We start from the raw sequence: 16391 nt of genomic DNA on the forward strand, positions 1-16391 counted from the left end.
AAGTTGGCATATGAGAAGTTTTTACAAAGTAGAAGTGATGCAAGGAGGGAAGAGTATATGGAGAAAAAGAGAGAAGTTAAGAGAGTGGTGAAGCAATGTAAAAAGAGAGCAAATGAGAGAGTGGGTGAGATGTTATCAACAAATTTTGTTGAAAATAAGAAAAAGTTTTGGAGTGAGATTAACAAGTTAAGAAAGCCTAGAGAACAAATGGATTTGTCAGTTAAAAATAGGAGAGGAGAGTTATTAAATGGAGAGTTAGAGGTATTGGGAAGATGGAAGGAATATTTTGAGGAATTGTTAAATGTTGATGAAGATAGGGAAGCTGTGATTTCGTGTATAGGGCAAGGAGGAATAACATCTTGTAGGAGTGAGGAAGAGCCAGTTGTGAGTGTGGGGGAAGTTCGTGAGGCAGTAGGTAAAATGAAAGGGGGTAAGGCAGCCGGGATTGATGGGATAAAGATAGAAATGTTAAAAGCAGGTGGGGATATAGTTTTGGAGTGGTTGGTGCAATTATTTAATAAATGTATGGAAGAGGGTAAGGTACCTAGGGATTGGCAGAGAGCATGCATAGTTCCTTTGTATAAAGGCAAAGGGGATAAAAGAGAGTGCAAAAATTATAGGGGGATAAGTCTGTTGAGTGTACCTGGTAAAGTGTATGGTAGAGTTATAATTGAAAGAATTAAGAGTAAGACGGAGAATAGGATAGCAGATGAACAAGGAGGCTTTAGGAAAGGTAGGGGGTGTGTGGACCAGGTGTTTACAGTGAAACATATAAGTGAACAGTATTTAGATAAGGCTAAAGAGGTCTTTGTGGCATTTATGGATTTGGAAAAGGCGTATGACAGGGTGGATAGGGGGGCAATGTGGCAGATGTTGCAAGTGTATGGTGTAGGAGGTAGGTTACTGAAAGCAGTGAAGAGTTTTTACGAGGATAGTGAGGCTCAAGTTAGAGTATGTAGGAAAGAGGGAAATTTTTTCCCAGTAAAAGTAGGCCTTAGACAAGGATGTGTGATGTCACCGTGGTTGTTTAATATATTTATAGATGGGGTTGTAAGAGAAGTAAATGCGAGGGTCTTGGCAAGAGGCGTGGAGTTAAAAGATAAAGAATCACACACAAAGTGGGAGTTGTCACAGCTGCTCTTTGCTGATGACACTGTGCTCTTGGGAGATTCTGAAGAGAAGTTGCAGAGATTGGTGGATGAATTTGGTAGGGTGTGCAAAAGAAGAAAATTAAAGGTGAATACAGGAAAGAGTAAGGTTATGAGGATAACAAAAAGATTAGGTGATGAAAGATTGAATATCAGATTGGAGGGAGAGAGTATGGAGGAGGTGAACGTATTCAGATATTTGGGAGTGGACGTGTCAGCGGATGGGTCTATGAAAGATGAGGTGAATCATAGAATTGATGAGGGAAAAAGAGTGAGTGGTGCACTTAGGAGTCTGTGGAGACAAAGAACTTTGTCCTTGGAGGCAAAGAGGGGAATGTATGAGAGTATAGTTTTACCAACGCTCTTATATGGGTGTGAAGCGTGGGTGATGAATGTTGCAGCGAGGAGAAGGCTGGAGGCAGTGGAGATGTCATGTCTGAGGGCAATGTGTGGTGTGAATATAATGCAGAGAATTCGTAGTTTGGAAGTTAGGAGGAGGTGCGGGATTACCAAAACTGTTGTCCAGAGGGCTGAGGAAGGGTTGTTGAGGTGGTTCGGACATGTAGAGAGAATGGAGCGAAACAGAATGACTTCAAGAGTGTATCAGTCTGTAGTGGAAGGAAGGCGGGGTAGGGGTCGGCCTAGGAAGGGTTGGAGGGAGGGGGTAAAGGAGGTTTTGTGTGCGAGGGGCTTGGACTTCCAGCAGGCATGCGTGAGCGTGTTTGATAGGAGTGAATGGAGACAAATGGTTTTTAATACTTGACGTGCTGTTGGAGTGTGAGCAAAGTAACATTTATGAAGGGATTCAGGGAAACCGGCAGGCCGGACTTGAGTCCTGGAGATGGGAAGTACAGTGCCTGCACTCTGAAGGAGGGGTGTTAATGTTGCAGTTTAAAAACTGTAGTGTAAAGCACCCTTCTGGCAAGACAGTGATGGAGTGAATGATGGTGAAAGTTTTTCTTTTTCGGGCCACCCTGCCTTGGTGGGAATCGGCCGGTGTGATAATAAAAAAAAAAAAAAAAAATGGGAGACTTAGGTCTTGAGACACTACCCAGATAGGGAGCCAAGGCCGGGTCACCACTATTGGAAAAGACCCGGCCCGGGAGAATACCAGCGAATAAAAAAAAAATAATAATAATAATGTACTACATATAATAATAGACGGCTTCAAAAGGCCGTCACTAGATGGCAGTGTTTACCACAACAAAGAGGGAGCGGTTGTGGCCGCCTCCACCTGTTACATAATGACATATTTTATTCATTCTAGAGTACATATCATGTTTCTATGTTATTTATATTGTTTGTTATGTCATATTAGATGAACTGTGATAGATAAATAAGCCGTATAAGATGATATTAGCGAAATTATTCATGAAATATTTTGCCCAGTCTCCAGACAAACTCGACCACTGCCAACACCGCCCATACCACTACATGAATGACATATTTTATTCATTCTAAAGTATATATCATGTCTCTATGTTATTTATATTGTTTATTATGTCATATTAGATGAAGTGAGATAGATAAATAAGCCGTAGAGTTGATATTAGCGAAATTATTGAAGTACAGAATTCCACTGGAACGGATTAAATGCATTTCAGTTAATTTAAATGAGGAAAATTGACTCTGCAAACAAGCAAATCCAGTTGCAAGCAAGGTCACGGAACGGATTAAACTCGCAAGTAGAGGTTCCACTGTATATGGAATAGGTGGTAAGTTACTAAATCCTGTTAAGAGTTTCTATGAGGATGGTGAGGCTCGGGTTAGGGTGTATAGAAGAGAGGGAGACTACTTCCCAGTAAAAGTAGGTCTTAGACAGGGATGTGTAATGTCACCATGGTTGTTTAATATATTTATAGATGGGGTTGTAAAAGAAGTAAATGCTAGGGTGTTCGGGAGAGGGGTGGGATTAAATTATGGGGAATTAAATACAAAATGGGAAGTGACAGTTACTTTTTGCTGATGATACTGTGCTTATGGGAGATTCTAAAGAAAAATTGCAAAGGTTAGTGGATGAATTTGGGAGTGTGTGTAAAGGTAGAAAGTTGAAAGTGAACATAGAAAAGAGTAAGGTGATGTGGGTATCAAATGATTTATATAAAGAAAAATTGGATATCAAATTGGGGAGGAGGTATATGGAAGAAGTGAATGTTTTCAGATATTTGGGAGTTGACGTGTCAGGGGATGGATTTATGAAGGATGAGGTTAATCATAGAATTGATGAAGTAAAAAAGGTGAGTGGTGCATTGAGGTATATGTGGAGGCAAAAAATGTTACCTATGGAGGCAAAGAAGGGAATGTATGAAAGTATAGTAGTACCAACACTGATATGGGTGTGAAGCTTGGGTTGTAAATGCTGCAACGAGGAGGCGGCTGGAGGCAGTGGAGATGTCCTGTCTAAGGGCAATGTGTGGTGTAAATATTATGCAGAGAATTCAGAGTGTGGAAATTAGGAGATGTGGAGTTTCTAAACGTATTAGTCAGAGGGCTGAAAAGGGGTTGTTGAGGTGGTTTGGTCATTTAGAGAGAATGGATCAAAGTAGAATGACTTGGATAGCATATAAATCTATAGGGGAAGGAAGGCGGGGTAGGGGCCGCCCTCGTAAAGGTTGGAGGAAGGAGGTCAGGGAGGTTTTGTGGGTGAGGGGCTTGGACTTCCAGCAAGCGTGTGTATGTTAGATAGGAGTGAATGAAGACGAATGGTTTTTTTGACATGATAAGCTGTTGGAGTGTGAGCAGGGTAATATTTAGTGAAGGGGATTCAGGGAAACCAGTTATTTTTATATAGTCAGACTTGAGTACTGGAAATGGGAAGTACAATGCCTGCACTTTAAAGGAAGGGTTTGGAATATTGGCAGTTTGGAGGGGGATGTTATATATGCTTCTAAACTGTTGTATCTGGGCACCTCTGCAAAGACGGTGGTTATGTGTGAGTGAGGTGAAAGTGTTGAATGATGATGAAGGTATTCTCTTTTTGGGGATTTTTTCTTTCTTTTTGGGTCACCCTGCCTCGGTGGGAGACGGCCAACTTGTTGAAAAAAAAAAATGGAAGCACATTAATGTGGCTTGGTCAGGCGGTCACACTTACAGTTCTTTTTTCAGAATGGATAGGGCTTGAGTACAGTAGGGCCCTACTTATATGACAGGTTAGGTTCCAGGATACTGCCAGAAAGCAGAACTAAATTTATTTCCACTTTTAAATGCATATAAATGCCAGATGAGTTTACACTAACATATATCAAGTAAGCAATAGAACTGTGCATTAAAAACAATAAAAAGTAAAATACACACACAGTACACTCATTATTTACCTCAAAATATTTGTAGTCTTAATGTAGGGCAAAAGGTGAGTAGTATTTACTGTAAGAAGTCAAGTGTGGTGGCCCTCTTGGTCACCCCACCCACACATAATATACTATGACGACGCTTAAAGCTCCCTAGAGTGATAAAATGCATATACAGTTCACTCATTACTTACCTTAAAATATTTGTAGTCTTAATGTAGGGTAAGAGACAAGTAAACGATATAAAAATGAATAAATGAGAGAGAGAGAACGAGTAAAGGTGAGAGGACAGAGCCGCAGAGTGTGTAAACAAACAGACGAATACAGCTGGTGGACTGATACACATTCATTTCCATATTTGTAAAGCTTATATCATAATACAAACACATTACATTGTGTACCTGTTGTCTCCACAGTGGTACAGTAGAATTATTATTACAAGTTATTGTTATAATAAAAAAGAAGCGCCAAACCCATTAGCTGTAGATAGTGGAGGTATATGTAAGGAATAAATTTCTAGTTAAGTTACTGGTGTTTGACTAGAGAAAATCTAATTCTTCCAACTCTCCCATGAACTGCTTAGTAAACATATCTCATATTTATGTAAATTTTTATACTGTAGGTGTATCATGTTTATATGTTATGTATCGTATTTATTATATAATTTTGAAAAGACTATCATAGATGGATTAATGGAAATGTCTATATTAACATTATGTATGACATTTAATGTGCCCAAGAGATTATTATGTGGTGTCAAGTAGGGAGACTCTTAGTGATTTTAATGTCTACATACATGCCAGCATAGTGTGAAAGTATATTTAGGTACAGGTGCACATAAGTATAATTATCAGAGTACAGTAGGGCCCCACTTATACAGCAGGTTAGGTTCCAGGCTACCGCCGTAAAGCGGAAATCGCCGTAAAGTGGAACACCCTTTTTTCCCTTATAAATGCATAAAAATACATGTACTAGATAACAAGTTTACACTAACATATATTAAGTTAGCAATATAACTAGGCATCAAAAAACAATAAAAATGTACAATACACACATATTGCACTCATTACTTACCTTAAAATATTTATAGTCTTAATCTAGGGTGAGATGAGTAGTATTTATTGTAAGAAATCAAGTGTGGTATGTATGGTAGTCAGCTGGGCTACCATACCAGGCCAACCCACCTACACATAATATTCTATTACATTTAAGCATCCCAGAGCGATAAAATGCATATACAGTTTACTCATCACTTACCTTAAAATATTTAGTCTTAATGTAGGGTCAGGAGTGAGTAAATGAAATAAAACGAATAAATGAGAGAGAGAGAGAGAGAATGAGTACATGAGGGAGGACAGGCAGAGTTATGTAAACAAACCAGGCAAACATAAGTTTTGTAAACAAAGTGTACACGTCCGGTTTGTGTACAAGTTGTCTCTACATTGATACGGTAGAATAAACAAAGAACACTCCCATTCTCATGTAACAGTGTTTTTAGAAGAAATGATGCTCTGAGTGAAGGCAATGGAAATAAGACACTCTGTCTGACTGTTTTTGGGTTATCCTAGGTTCTCTACACATATGCTGTTATGTAAGATAATCTATGTAACTCTATTTGTGTATACCTGAATAAACTTACTTACATAAATACAAAAGGAATAATTTTCTACAGTTACCCCCAGTAACACATTTTCTCTTATGTGAGACTAGAGAAAATGTTATTCTTGCCATCACTTGTACAAGTTATCTGGCCACCACATCTCATATTTATGTTTATTTATTCTATTGTGGGGTGTATATATCATCTTTATATGTTATGCATCGTGTTTATTATATAATTTTGAAAACAGTATCATTGATGGATTAATGAAAATGTATATATTAACGTAATATACGACATTTAATGAGACTCGATTATTATTATTATTATTTCTAATATGGTGTCACTTCTGCAAGTCGTCGGCTACCACATCTCATATTTATGTTTATTTATTCTGTGGGGTGTATTTATCATCTCTGTGTTATGCATCGTGTTTATTATATAATTTTGAAAAAATATCATAGATGGATTAATGAAAATATGTATATCAACATAATATACGACATTTAATGAGACTCGATTATTATTATCATTACTAATATGACGTCTGGAGACATAAGACACACTTACTGATTTTAATGTATACTTGCACGCCAGCACAGTATGTAAGTTTATTTAGGTACAGGTATACATAAGTATAATTATCAGAGTACAGTGGACCCCTGGTTCGCGATACTAATCCGTTCCTGAGAGCTCATCGTAAACCAAAAATATCGGAAAGCGAATCAATTTTCCCCATAAGAAATATTGGAAATCAAATTAATCCGTGCAAGACACCCAAAAGTATGAAAAAAAAAACTTTTACTACATGAAATATTAAGTTTAATGCAATAGAATAGTAATTACAATAACAACAATAACAATAAATAACGAAAGAATAATTGACATTTACCTTTAATGAAGATCTGGTGATTGATAGGATGGGACGGGGGGAGAGCGTGTATGGTGTTAGCATTTAGAAGGGGAATCCCCCTCCATTAGGACTTGAGGTAGCAAGTCCTTTTCTGGGGTCACTTCCCTTCTTCTTTAAATGCCACTAGGACCAGGTTGAGTCACTGGACCTCTGTCGCACAACATATCTGTCCATAGAGGCCTGTACCTCTCGTTCCTTTATGACTTTCCTAAAGTGGTTCACACCATTGTCAGTGTAATAGTCACCAGCACGGCTTGCAATAGCTGTCTGAGGGTGATTTTCATCCATGAAGGTTTGCACTTCAAGCCACTTTGCACAGATTTCCTTAATCTTTGAAGTAGGCAACTTCTTCAATTTCTCTCTCCCCTCCTCCGAAGCAATTTCCTCAGGTGTGGCCTCTTGCTGTTGAAGTTGATCTAGCAGCTCATCAGTGGTTAGTTCTTCATTGTCCTCCTCCACCAACTCTTCCACATGCTCCCCACTAACCTCCAACCCCAAGGACTTCCCCAATGCCACAATGGATTCCTCAACTGGCATAGGCTTCTCAGGGTTAGCCTCAAACCCTTCGAAATCCCTTTTGTCTACACTTTCTGGCCACAGTCTTTTCCAGGCTGAGTTCAAGGTCCTCGTCACTCCCTCCCAAGCCTTACCTATAAGTGTTACACAATTGAGGATAGTAAAGTGATACTTCCAAAACTCCTTTAGAGTCAATTGAGTTTCTATGGTCACTTCAAAGCATCTTTCAAACATAGCTTTTGTGTACAGTTTCTTGAAGTTGGAAATGACCTGCTGGTCCATGGGCTGCAGGAGAGGAGTGGTATTAGGAGGCAAAAACTTGACCTTAATGAAACTCATGTCCCCACAAAGTCGCTCTGACAAGTCTGTAGGATGACCAGGGGCATTGTCTAATACCAGGAGGCACTTAAGGTCTAATTCCTTTTCAATTAGGTAATTTTTCACACTGGGGGCAAATGCATGGTGTAACCAGTCATAGAAAAAGTCCCTAGTGACCCATGCCTTACTGTTTGCCCTCCACAGCACACACAAATTAGCCTTGAGGACATTCTTTTGCCTGAATGCTCTGGGAGTTTCTGAGTGATACACCAATAAAGGCTTCACTTTGCAATCACCACTAGCATTGGAACACATCAACAGAGTAAGCCAGTATTTCATAGGCTTATGTCCTGGGAGTGCCTTTTCCTCCTGAGTAATGTAGGTCCTGCTTGGTAATTTCTTCCAAAACAGGCCTGTTTCGTCACAATTAAACACTTGTTCAGGTTTCAATCCTTCAGCCTCTATGTACTCCTTGAATTCATGCACATATTTTTCAGCTGCTTTGTGGTCTGAACTGCCAGCCTCCCCATGACTAATCACACTATGTATACCACTACGATTCTTAAATCTTTCAAACCAACCTTTGCTGGCCTTAAATTCACTCACATCACCACTAGTTGCAGGCAATTTTTTTAACAAATCATCATGCAACTGCCTAGCCTTTTCACAAATGATTGCTATCTGTTTTTCATTTATCCACACCAATAACAGTCTCTCAACATTTTCTAACACTTGCGGTCGCTGTTTCGTAATCACAGTTGCACCTTTTGCAAGAACAGCTTCCTTGACTGCCGTTTTCTTGCTCACTATAGTAGAGATGGTTGTTTGGGGTTTACTATACAACCTGACCAGCTCTGACACACGCACTCCACTTTCGTACTGTGCAATTATCTCTTTCTTCATTTCAACAGTCATTAGCACCCTTGGTCTCGAAGGGTTGGCACTGGGAGCTTTCTTGGGGCCCATGGTGACTTATTTTGCAAAAACAGGCACCAAAAACAGTGATAATATGGAATGTACCGAATGTATCCTTAGATGCGCGCACGCTGGCTGGCTTGTAAACACTGGCACACACGGGGCAGTTCAGGCCACACATGGACACATCTCGTACGAACCACATCGCATACCGGGTTTTGTATCGGGAAGCGAGGCAAATTTTCTGCGACTCAGTTACCGGATTTATTGGATACTGATAGCATCGCGAACCGGGGGTCCACTGTATATATAAAATATGAAATAACTTTTAAAAGCACTTGAAATTTTGTTGTTTCCAGACATAATGGAGAGACTTAGTGCTTGGATCTCACAGATAATGTAAACAAACCGGGTGGGGCGTGGTGACCATATTAGAAAGTCACGTGGGGGGAGCCATATAGCGAGTTTTGGTCATAATTTGAAATGACCGTATTAGCGGAACGCCATAAAGCGAAATGCCATAAAGCGGGGCCCTACTGTACATATAAAATATGCAATAACTTTAAATTAAAACTCTTGAAATTTTAGAAAATTTCCAGACAGAGATATGTGCTCACGGAGAATGTAAACAAACCAGGTGTAGCGCACCATACAGTAGACCCTCGACCAACGATGGCATCGATTAACGATAAATCCGACTAGCGATGCATTTTAACGCAAAAATTTTGCCTCGACTAGCGCTAAAAACCTCGACCAACGCTATTCGTTCCGTCTGAGACGCGTCCACTTCTGGCCAGTGTTTACAAGCCAGCCAGCCACCGCGGTCGCTTCCAAGCATACAATTGGAACATTTCATATTATCACAGCCTTTTTAGTGATTGCACCTGCAAAATAAGTCACCACGGGCCCCAAGAAAGCTTCTAGTGCCAACCCTACAGCAAAAACGGTGAGAATTACTATGGATATGAAGAAAGAGATCATTGCTAAGTATGAAAATGGAGTGCGTGTCTCCGAGCTGGCCAGGTTGTACACAAAACCCCAATCAACCATCGCTACTATTGTGGCCAAGAAAACGGCAATCAAGGAAGCTGCTCTTGCCAAAGGTGCAACTATGTTTTCGAAACTGAGATCGCAAGTACTCGAAGATGTTGAGAGACTGTTATTGGTGTGGATAAAGGAAAAACAGATAGCAGGAGATAGCATCTCTCAAGCGATCTATGTGAAAAGGCTAGGAAGTTGCATGATGATTTAATTAAAAAAATGCCAGCAACTAGAGGTGATGTGAGTGAATTTAAGGCCAGCAAAGGTTGGTTTGAGAGATTTAAAGGGAAGGGAAGTAACCCCGGAAAAGGACTTGCCACCTCAAGTCCTAATGGAAGGGGATTCCCCTTCTATACACTAACACCATCAACACACTCCCCTCCCATCCCATCAATCATCACCAGATCTTCAATAAAGGTAAGTGTCATGTAACTGTGCATGTCTTCTTCAGTTTGTGTGTATTAAAATTAATATTTCATGTGGTAAAAAAAAAAAATTTCATACTTTGGGGTGTCCTACACGGATTAATTTGATTTCCATTATTTCTTATGGGGAAAATTAACTTGATTAACAATAATTTTGACTAACGATGAGCTCTCAGGAACGGATTAATAGCGTTAGTCAAGGGTCCACTGTATTTGAAAGACCATTCGCCATATAGCAAATTTTGGTCATAATTTGAAATTGCTGTATTAGCAGAACGCTGTAAAGCGGGGCCCTACTGTATATCTAATTAAATTTCTTTCTTAGCAAAGAATATCTGCTCATTATTTAAAATTCAATTCTCTTCCTTTACACTTGCAACTTTGTACATGTTAAATAAAGAGAACAGAGAATAGTTTGCAAATAGGAGAAAGAAATTTATGACAACATTTTGGTTTGACTTGGACTATTAACTAATCACACAGTGTGACTAGTTAATGGTCCAAGCAGGACTGAAATATCTTCATGAGTTAATTTCGCCCATGTGCAGGTTATTTGTATAAAGACAACAGAACTACAATACAGTGTACAGTAAGTGCATGCGCAGGGGAAGTGAGCAGAAGCTGGATTGTCAGAGTGCATGAGAGTGTGTGTGTGTGTGTATGTGTGTGAATGAGTGACAGAGTGAGAGAGAGAGTGTGTGTGCACAAACAAATGAGCTCAAAAAGTGAAATTGAGAGAGAGAGATTGAGGAGTAATCTTGGTTATTAGCAGTCACCAGGAAGGTCTGGTCATAAGTGAGGTTGTGGGGAAAAAAGCACTAGAAATCAGGTAAAAATGTGTAAATCACATTGATGTGTGACATTTTACATTTATACAACCTCTTCACAAACCCACTACCATTATAGTATGCTTCTCACTTAGCGACGAATTCGTTTAATAACATCGTCTTAGGAACGGAGCTCCGTCGTTAAGTGAGGAGAGGCTGTATTGTATTGTATACCTAAAGAACTTTTTTAAACTGCTAGTGTATCCACTGGTCTAAACACTTCATAACTTGAAAATTTCTTATGAATATTTAGGTATTTTTCCTTCATCTGTCAGGTTATGAAAATCGTCAAATTATTATTGGATTAGTGATGGGACTCTAGCTTTTCTAGTTTTTAAGGCATTTTTACAACTTCATTACTTCATTTCTGAAATTATCTTAAATTCTACAAACTGAAATTACAGAACTTTTGCCCAGCCCACTTTCAGTGCTACCCTGACAATAAGCTCTGACAAATCTATTTACTCACGTGCAAGTCCCACTCAAATCCAACCCCTCTCATTGTGTATTTGTCCACTCTAAACTTGAAACTACCCGAGGTTCTAGCTTCAATAACCCTACTAGGCAGACTGTTCCACTCATCATCTACCCTATTTCCAAACTAGTACTTTCCTATATCCTTTCTAAATCTAAACTTATCTAATTTGAATCCATTATTGCGGGTTCTCTCTTGGAGAGATATCCTCAAAACCTTACTTATATCCCCTCTGTTAATACCTATCTTCCACTTATACACCTCGATCATGTCTTCCCTCATTCTTCGTCTTACAAGTGAATGTAATTTAAGGGACTTCAATCTTTCTTCATACGGAAGATTTCCAATGTTAATTAATTTGGTCATTCTTCACTGAATGTTTTCTAACGAATTAATATCCATTGTGTAATATATTCTTATTTTCTTTGTATCCTAGGGATAAGACAGAAAAGTTGAAGGAACTTACAGAAGATGAACGTCGTGAGCTTGTAAAATCTGAGAATCGTCGCCTGAACCGTGATCTACAGTACTCATGCCCGAGCTCCTCGACTACGTACAGTACTCTAAGATCTAAAGAAAAAGGTCTCAAAATTTACCTAAACCATGAAGACTAAATATAAGCAAAACATATCATGTCTTCATGTCTTGAGGTGCAGTATAGAGTGGATGGTGACCTGTATTCAAAACAGGATCAGGGAGAAGTTGTAACTGATAATGGTGAAACAAAATACTCTCATTGGGATTATAGAAAAGCAGACTGTTTATGGATATTAGGTTAATATACCAGTGCCTAAAACTTTCTTGTAGTCACAACTGCACACCTCTGGCAATGGTGTTAAATATGTCAAACTTAAACACAGTATTATATGCCCGGTGATTTATTCAGAAGATAAATGGAGAAAGTATAATTTTCACCTCCATTATTTGACACTATGTGTCATTGAAAATAAAGAAAACTCTTGAATAATGTTTATTTAAACAAATAGTAAATTTCTGTATATAAGTTTAAATTGGTTATTTTGAGATGGAAGATACAGCCTGTATATCATATATGCTTGACCCACATAGTTCTTATAATATATTTAGTATTTACAATACACAAACCACCTCCATGATACAAAGAAAATTTGAAAACTACACAAAAATACAAAGATTTGGTACAAATATAATCTGGAATTCCTTATAAAACACTAGCATGTGCGAGATATTTTAAAGTGTCAAAGCACCTTAAGGGAAGTGACAAAAGTTTTCAAGTATTCACACCAGCTTTATCTCATTTGTGGATGAAGAATATATTTTCATTGCTTCTGTCCACATACAAATATAACTATAGTATACAATAGTAGTGCTGCAAACTTAAACCAACAACAAAAATAAATCCTGCTTTTGATATTCAGAGTACTGTACTGCTAAGCCTAAAGATAAGGGGAATAAAACAAAATTGTTACATAGATATCAAGGGGGAGTATAGTAATAGTATACAATAACAATACCAACAAGTTGATATTTAAGACACAAGTATCTTTATTCTGACACATTTTTGCCTACACTGTAGGCTTCTTCAGTCAAATACAGAAGAGGCCTCAGTAGAGATAGATGTAAAGGCAATATAATCAGTCCATCACCATCCAAGACATAGATTTGAGGAGATCAGTCCCTCAGCCTGAAGAAGAGTTCTGTTCCATAGTCTGGAACAATGTGAAACTGAAGCAACAGAATGGAGACTTGTATACTGTCAAGATGAGGCTGAGAAAATTTTGATAGAAGAGGCAGGGTCCTCTAGTAGAAGCAAGAAGGTGGTGATTGAGAGGCAATGCAGAAAACCTACTGAGCAGGTCCCTCTCAAATCTAACCCATCTTGCTTGCAACCAGTGGTCAGGCAAAGGTGTCAAAAATGTCCCTGTACCAAGATACTGTTGTGTTGTAGTGTCTTGAGTTTGAATATGATAATGGTATACAATACTGACAGGTTGATAATTAAGATATGCCTCTGTATTGGATTGAAGAAATCTACTGTGTAGGCGAAATGTTTAAGAATATACCTAACTGTTCCACAAATGTCCTAATTATCATATCAAGGGGGACGGGAGAAGGAAATAGAGAAATAGACATGCTCAAGGATGCCCTTGCTCAATATGAAGGTTGATATTTAAAAGCTAATATGGGTACTTTTTTTTTTTGTATCAATAAATTTGGAAGGAATATTTATGGTGTAGTTTATGACGAGGCATGTGAATTTTAGCTAACGTAATTCTTTTTTTTTTAACATACTGACCATCTTCCACTGAGGCAGAGTGACCCAAAAAAGAAGAAACAGTTTTTCATAATTTGGAAATGGGAAATATAATTGAAATAAAGCAGCACCAAACCAAGGAAGTACAGTTTTGTTTTAGTAGATCATCTGCAAGTTATTCATGATTTTTCCTTAACATGTCTGAATAATTTGAAATTTAGTTTTATATCAGGTGTGTGAACAAAATTACTATAGATATTGCAAGAGATTATTTTCAGATGCTTAAATACACTAAAAGTATGTAGATTCATGCATTATCTAAACACTTTACCTTGTACTTTTGTATGATGCTTACTATAATGAAAGGAGGAAGGAATACTATTACATATATATATATTTTTTTGTTTGAATGCAGTTAATGAAAGAGTTGACTGTGTTACAGAATAAAAAACTTAAAGTATAGAGGTTAGCTACTTAGCTAAATGTGACCATTTACTCATTTCTTAACATTCAAGCAAGGTATCTAAACCCAGGGAAAAAAGTTTTCTTATACAAATTGTTATTTTGGAAGATTTTAGTTACATATAAACTGACAGAGGAAGAATGTACATATATAATGAAATGCATGCTTGCCCAGTCAGCATCTGTAATTGACTTGGTGTTCCAGTAATATACTCGGTTCATAAACAGCCTAGATACATAGGTCAGCATATCCATAGGTTAGGTTATTTTCATGTACCAAAAAATATCTAACAACCTAACCTACACAGATGTTAAACTGTGTATTCCACTGTCGTGGTGAGTCATGTGACTGAATACTAATCGCTGATTGCCCAGGCATGTCATGTAATTACTGACAACTGATTTGTCATGCATGTTACTTTGAACCATACATTTTATTATTACATTCTAACTCGTCTACATGGGGAAGTGGAAAAGAATTTTTCCTCCGTAAGCCAGCATGTCGTAAGAAGCTACTAAAATGCCAGGAGCAAGGGGCTAGTAACCCCTTCTGTATAAATTATTAAATTTAAAAAGAAAAACTTCCAATTTTTCTTTTTGGGTCACCCTGCCTCAGTAGGATATGGCTGGTTTGTTGAAAAAAAAAAATTATCTTTAATTTTTTTTTTTTTTTTTTTAATACAGTATATCCCAAGGTAACAATTTGCACAAGAAATTATTTATTCTTAAGTGTGGATACTTTGCCTGCACATTAAGAAATAGCTACTCAACAGAGTTCAGCCAAGTACAAGAAATAAATAATTAGCTACTCGACAAAGTTTCGCCAAGTACCTGAACTCTATATTGACCAGAAGTTTTTCTTACAAATTAAAAAAAAAAGATTACTGCTTTTGTGATGTAATTTTGATTTATGATATACTATTTAATTTAAAAATCGTTTAAAATTCACTGAAAAGCCTTTTTGTGCAGTACTCATAGAGCAGTTAAGTGTTATTGTTAACTATATTATCCTCAAAGTAAACTAAATGAAATTCTGCCTTACTTTAGATCCAAATAAAGACCATTATTACATTGTTTCATATTGCCATTAAAGTTCATCACACTGGTGAACATGTATATAATTGCATGTCTTTCTTTGGCATTGTCTTGTGGTAATACGTAAATGTCCCTTGTTTGAAAGAAACAGCTGGATCTGTATTGGTGTTGTGTTTGAATTGTGGAGTTCTGTTGATTACTTGGGGCAGCACTGATAGCCATTGGCTCACCTTGTACATACACCTAGTGTGATAGACCTGTCTTCTCATGAGTAGCAGGCACCTTGTACAGTAAAGAATTTTTTTTTAATTTTGTAAATAGTTGCCAAAGATATAAATCCCATTTTTCAAGACCAAATTGACTTGGTGTTTTCTGCCTTAAAGGAAGTAGAACACTGTAGGGAGTCCCGCTTAGATTGCCCATACTGACTGAATCAACACCTTGTATCATAATTGTGGTTTCTTATGTTTGTATATGATCCCTGGTGGTTTCTCTCTTTCAATTGAAGAGGGAATTGGCAGGATTTTTTTTTATTACTACCAAAGATGCTAGGAATATTATTATGCATCTTTTTTATCATTAACTTCATGCAATTGTCGTGTCTTCAAGAACCCTAGTCCATGTTCACATATTTGTTGGAAGTTGTCATTTTGTCTTGTATATTTATGTGCATATGTTAACACTTATTTATTATTTCAAATGTTTATCAGTTGGAGAGATGCTCTACAATGAAGCTTCCTTTAGTTATACGGAATAATTAAAATGAACTTGATTGAAGAAGTATTTTTATTTCTGCTTTGAAATAATCCCGAAAGGCTAGCAGTAGTTAATAATAAGGATAATCCAGTCATGTTTATTACATAAAGCCCCCCCCCCCCCCACACACACACAAAAAAAAAAGTTGTCAGTCACTTGAGTCGATAGTAATACAGCCTCACCCCACTTACCGACATTCAGTGGACCCTCGGGTAACGATTTTAATCCATTCCAGAGAGCCTGTCCTTAACCTGTTATCGTTAGCCGAATTAATTTTCCTCATAAGAACATAGAACATAAGAAAGGAGGAACACTGCAGGAGGCCTGCTGGCCCATACTAGGCAGGTCCTTTACAATTCATCCCACTAACAAAACATTTGCCCAACCCAATTTTCAATGCCACCCAAGAAATAAGCTCTGATGTGAAAGTCCCACTCATG

The 16391-nt window shown here is 37.9% G+C and overlaps 1 protein-coding gene across 13 annotated transcripts in view; it reads left to right on the plus strand.

The window, feature by feature from the left end:
- Usp47 (ubiquitin specific protease 47) overlaps window positions 1-15975 on the plus strand; it is a 433614-nt gene extending 417639 nt beyond the window's left edge. For all 13 annotated transcript variants that reach the window (XM_070083998.1, XM_070083999.1, XM_070083995.1 and 10 more), the window contains one exon: window positions 11902-15975. In XM_070083998.1, coding sequence (XP_069940099.1) covers window positions 11902-12079 — 178 coding nt within the window. In that variant the 3' untranslated portion in view covers window positions 12080-15975. The remainder of the gene's footprint in view (window positions 1-11901) is intronic.
- The last annotated feature ends 416 nt before the right edge of the window (window positions 15976-16391 follow it).

This window comes from Cherax quadricarinatus, chromosome 11, assembly GCF_038502225.1.
Source record: "Cherax quadricarinatus isolate ZL_2023a chromosome 11, ASM3850222v1, whole genome shotgun sequence".
Lineage (NCBI taxonomy): Eukaryota > Metazoa > Arthropoda > Malacostraca > Decapoda > Parastacidae > Cherax > Cherax quadricarinatus.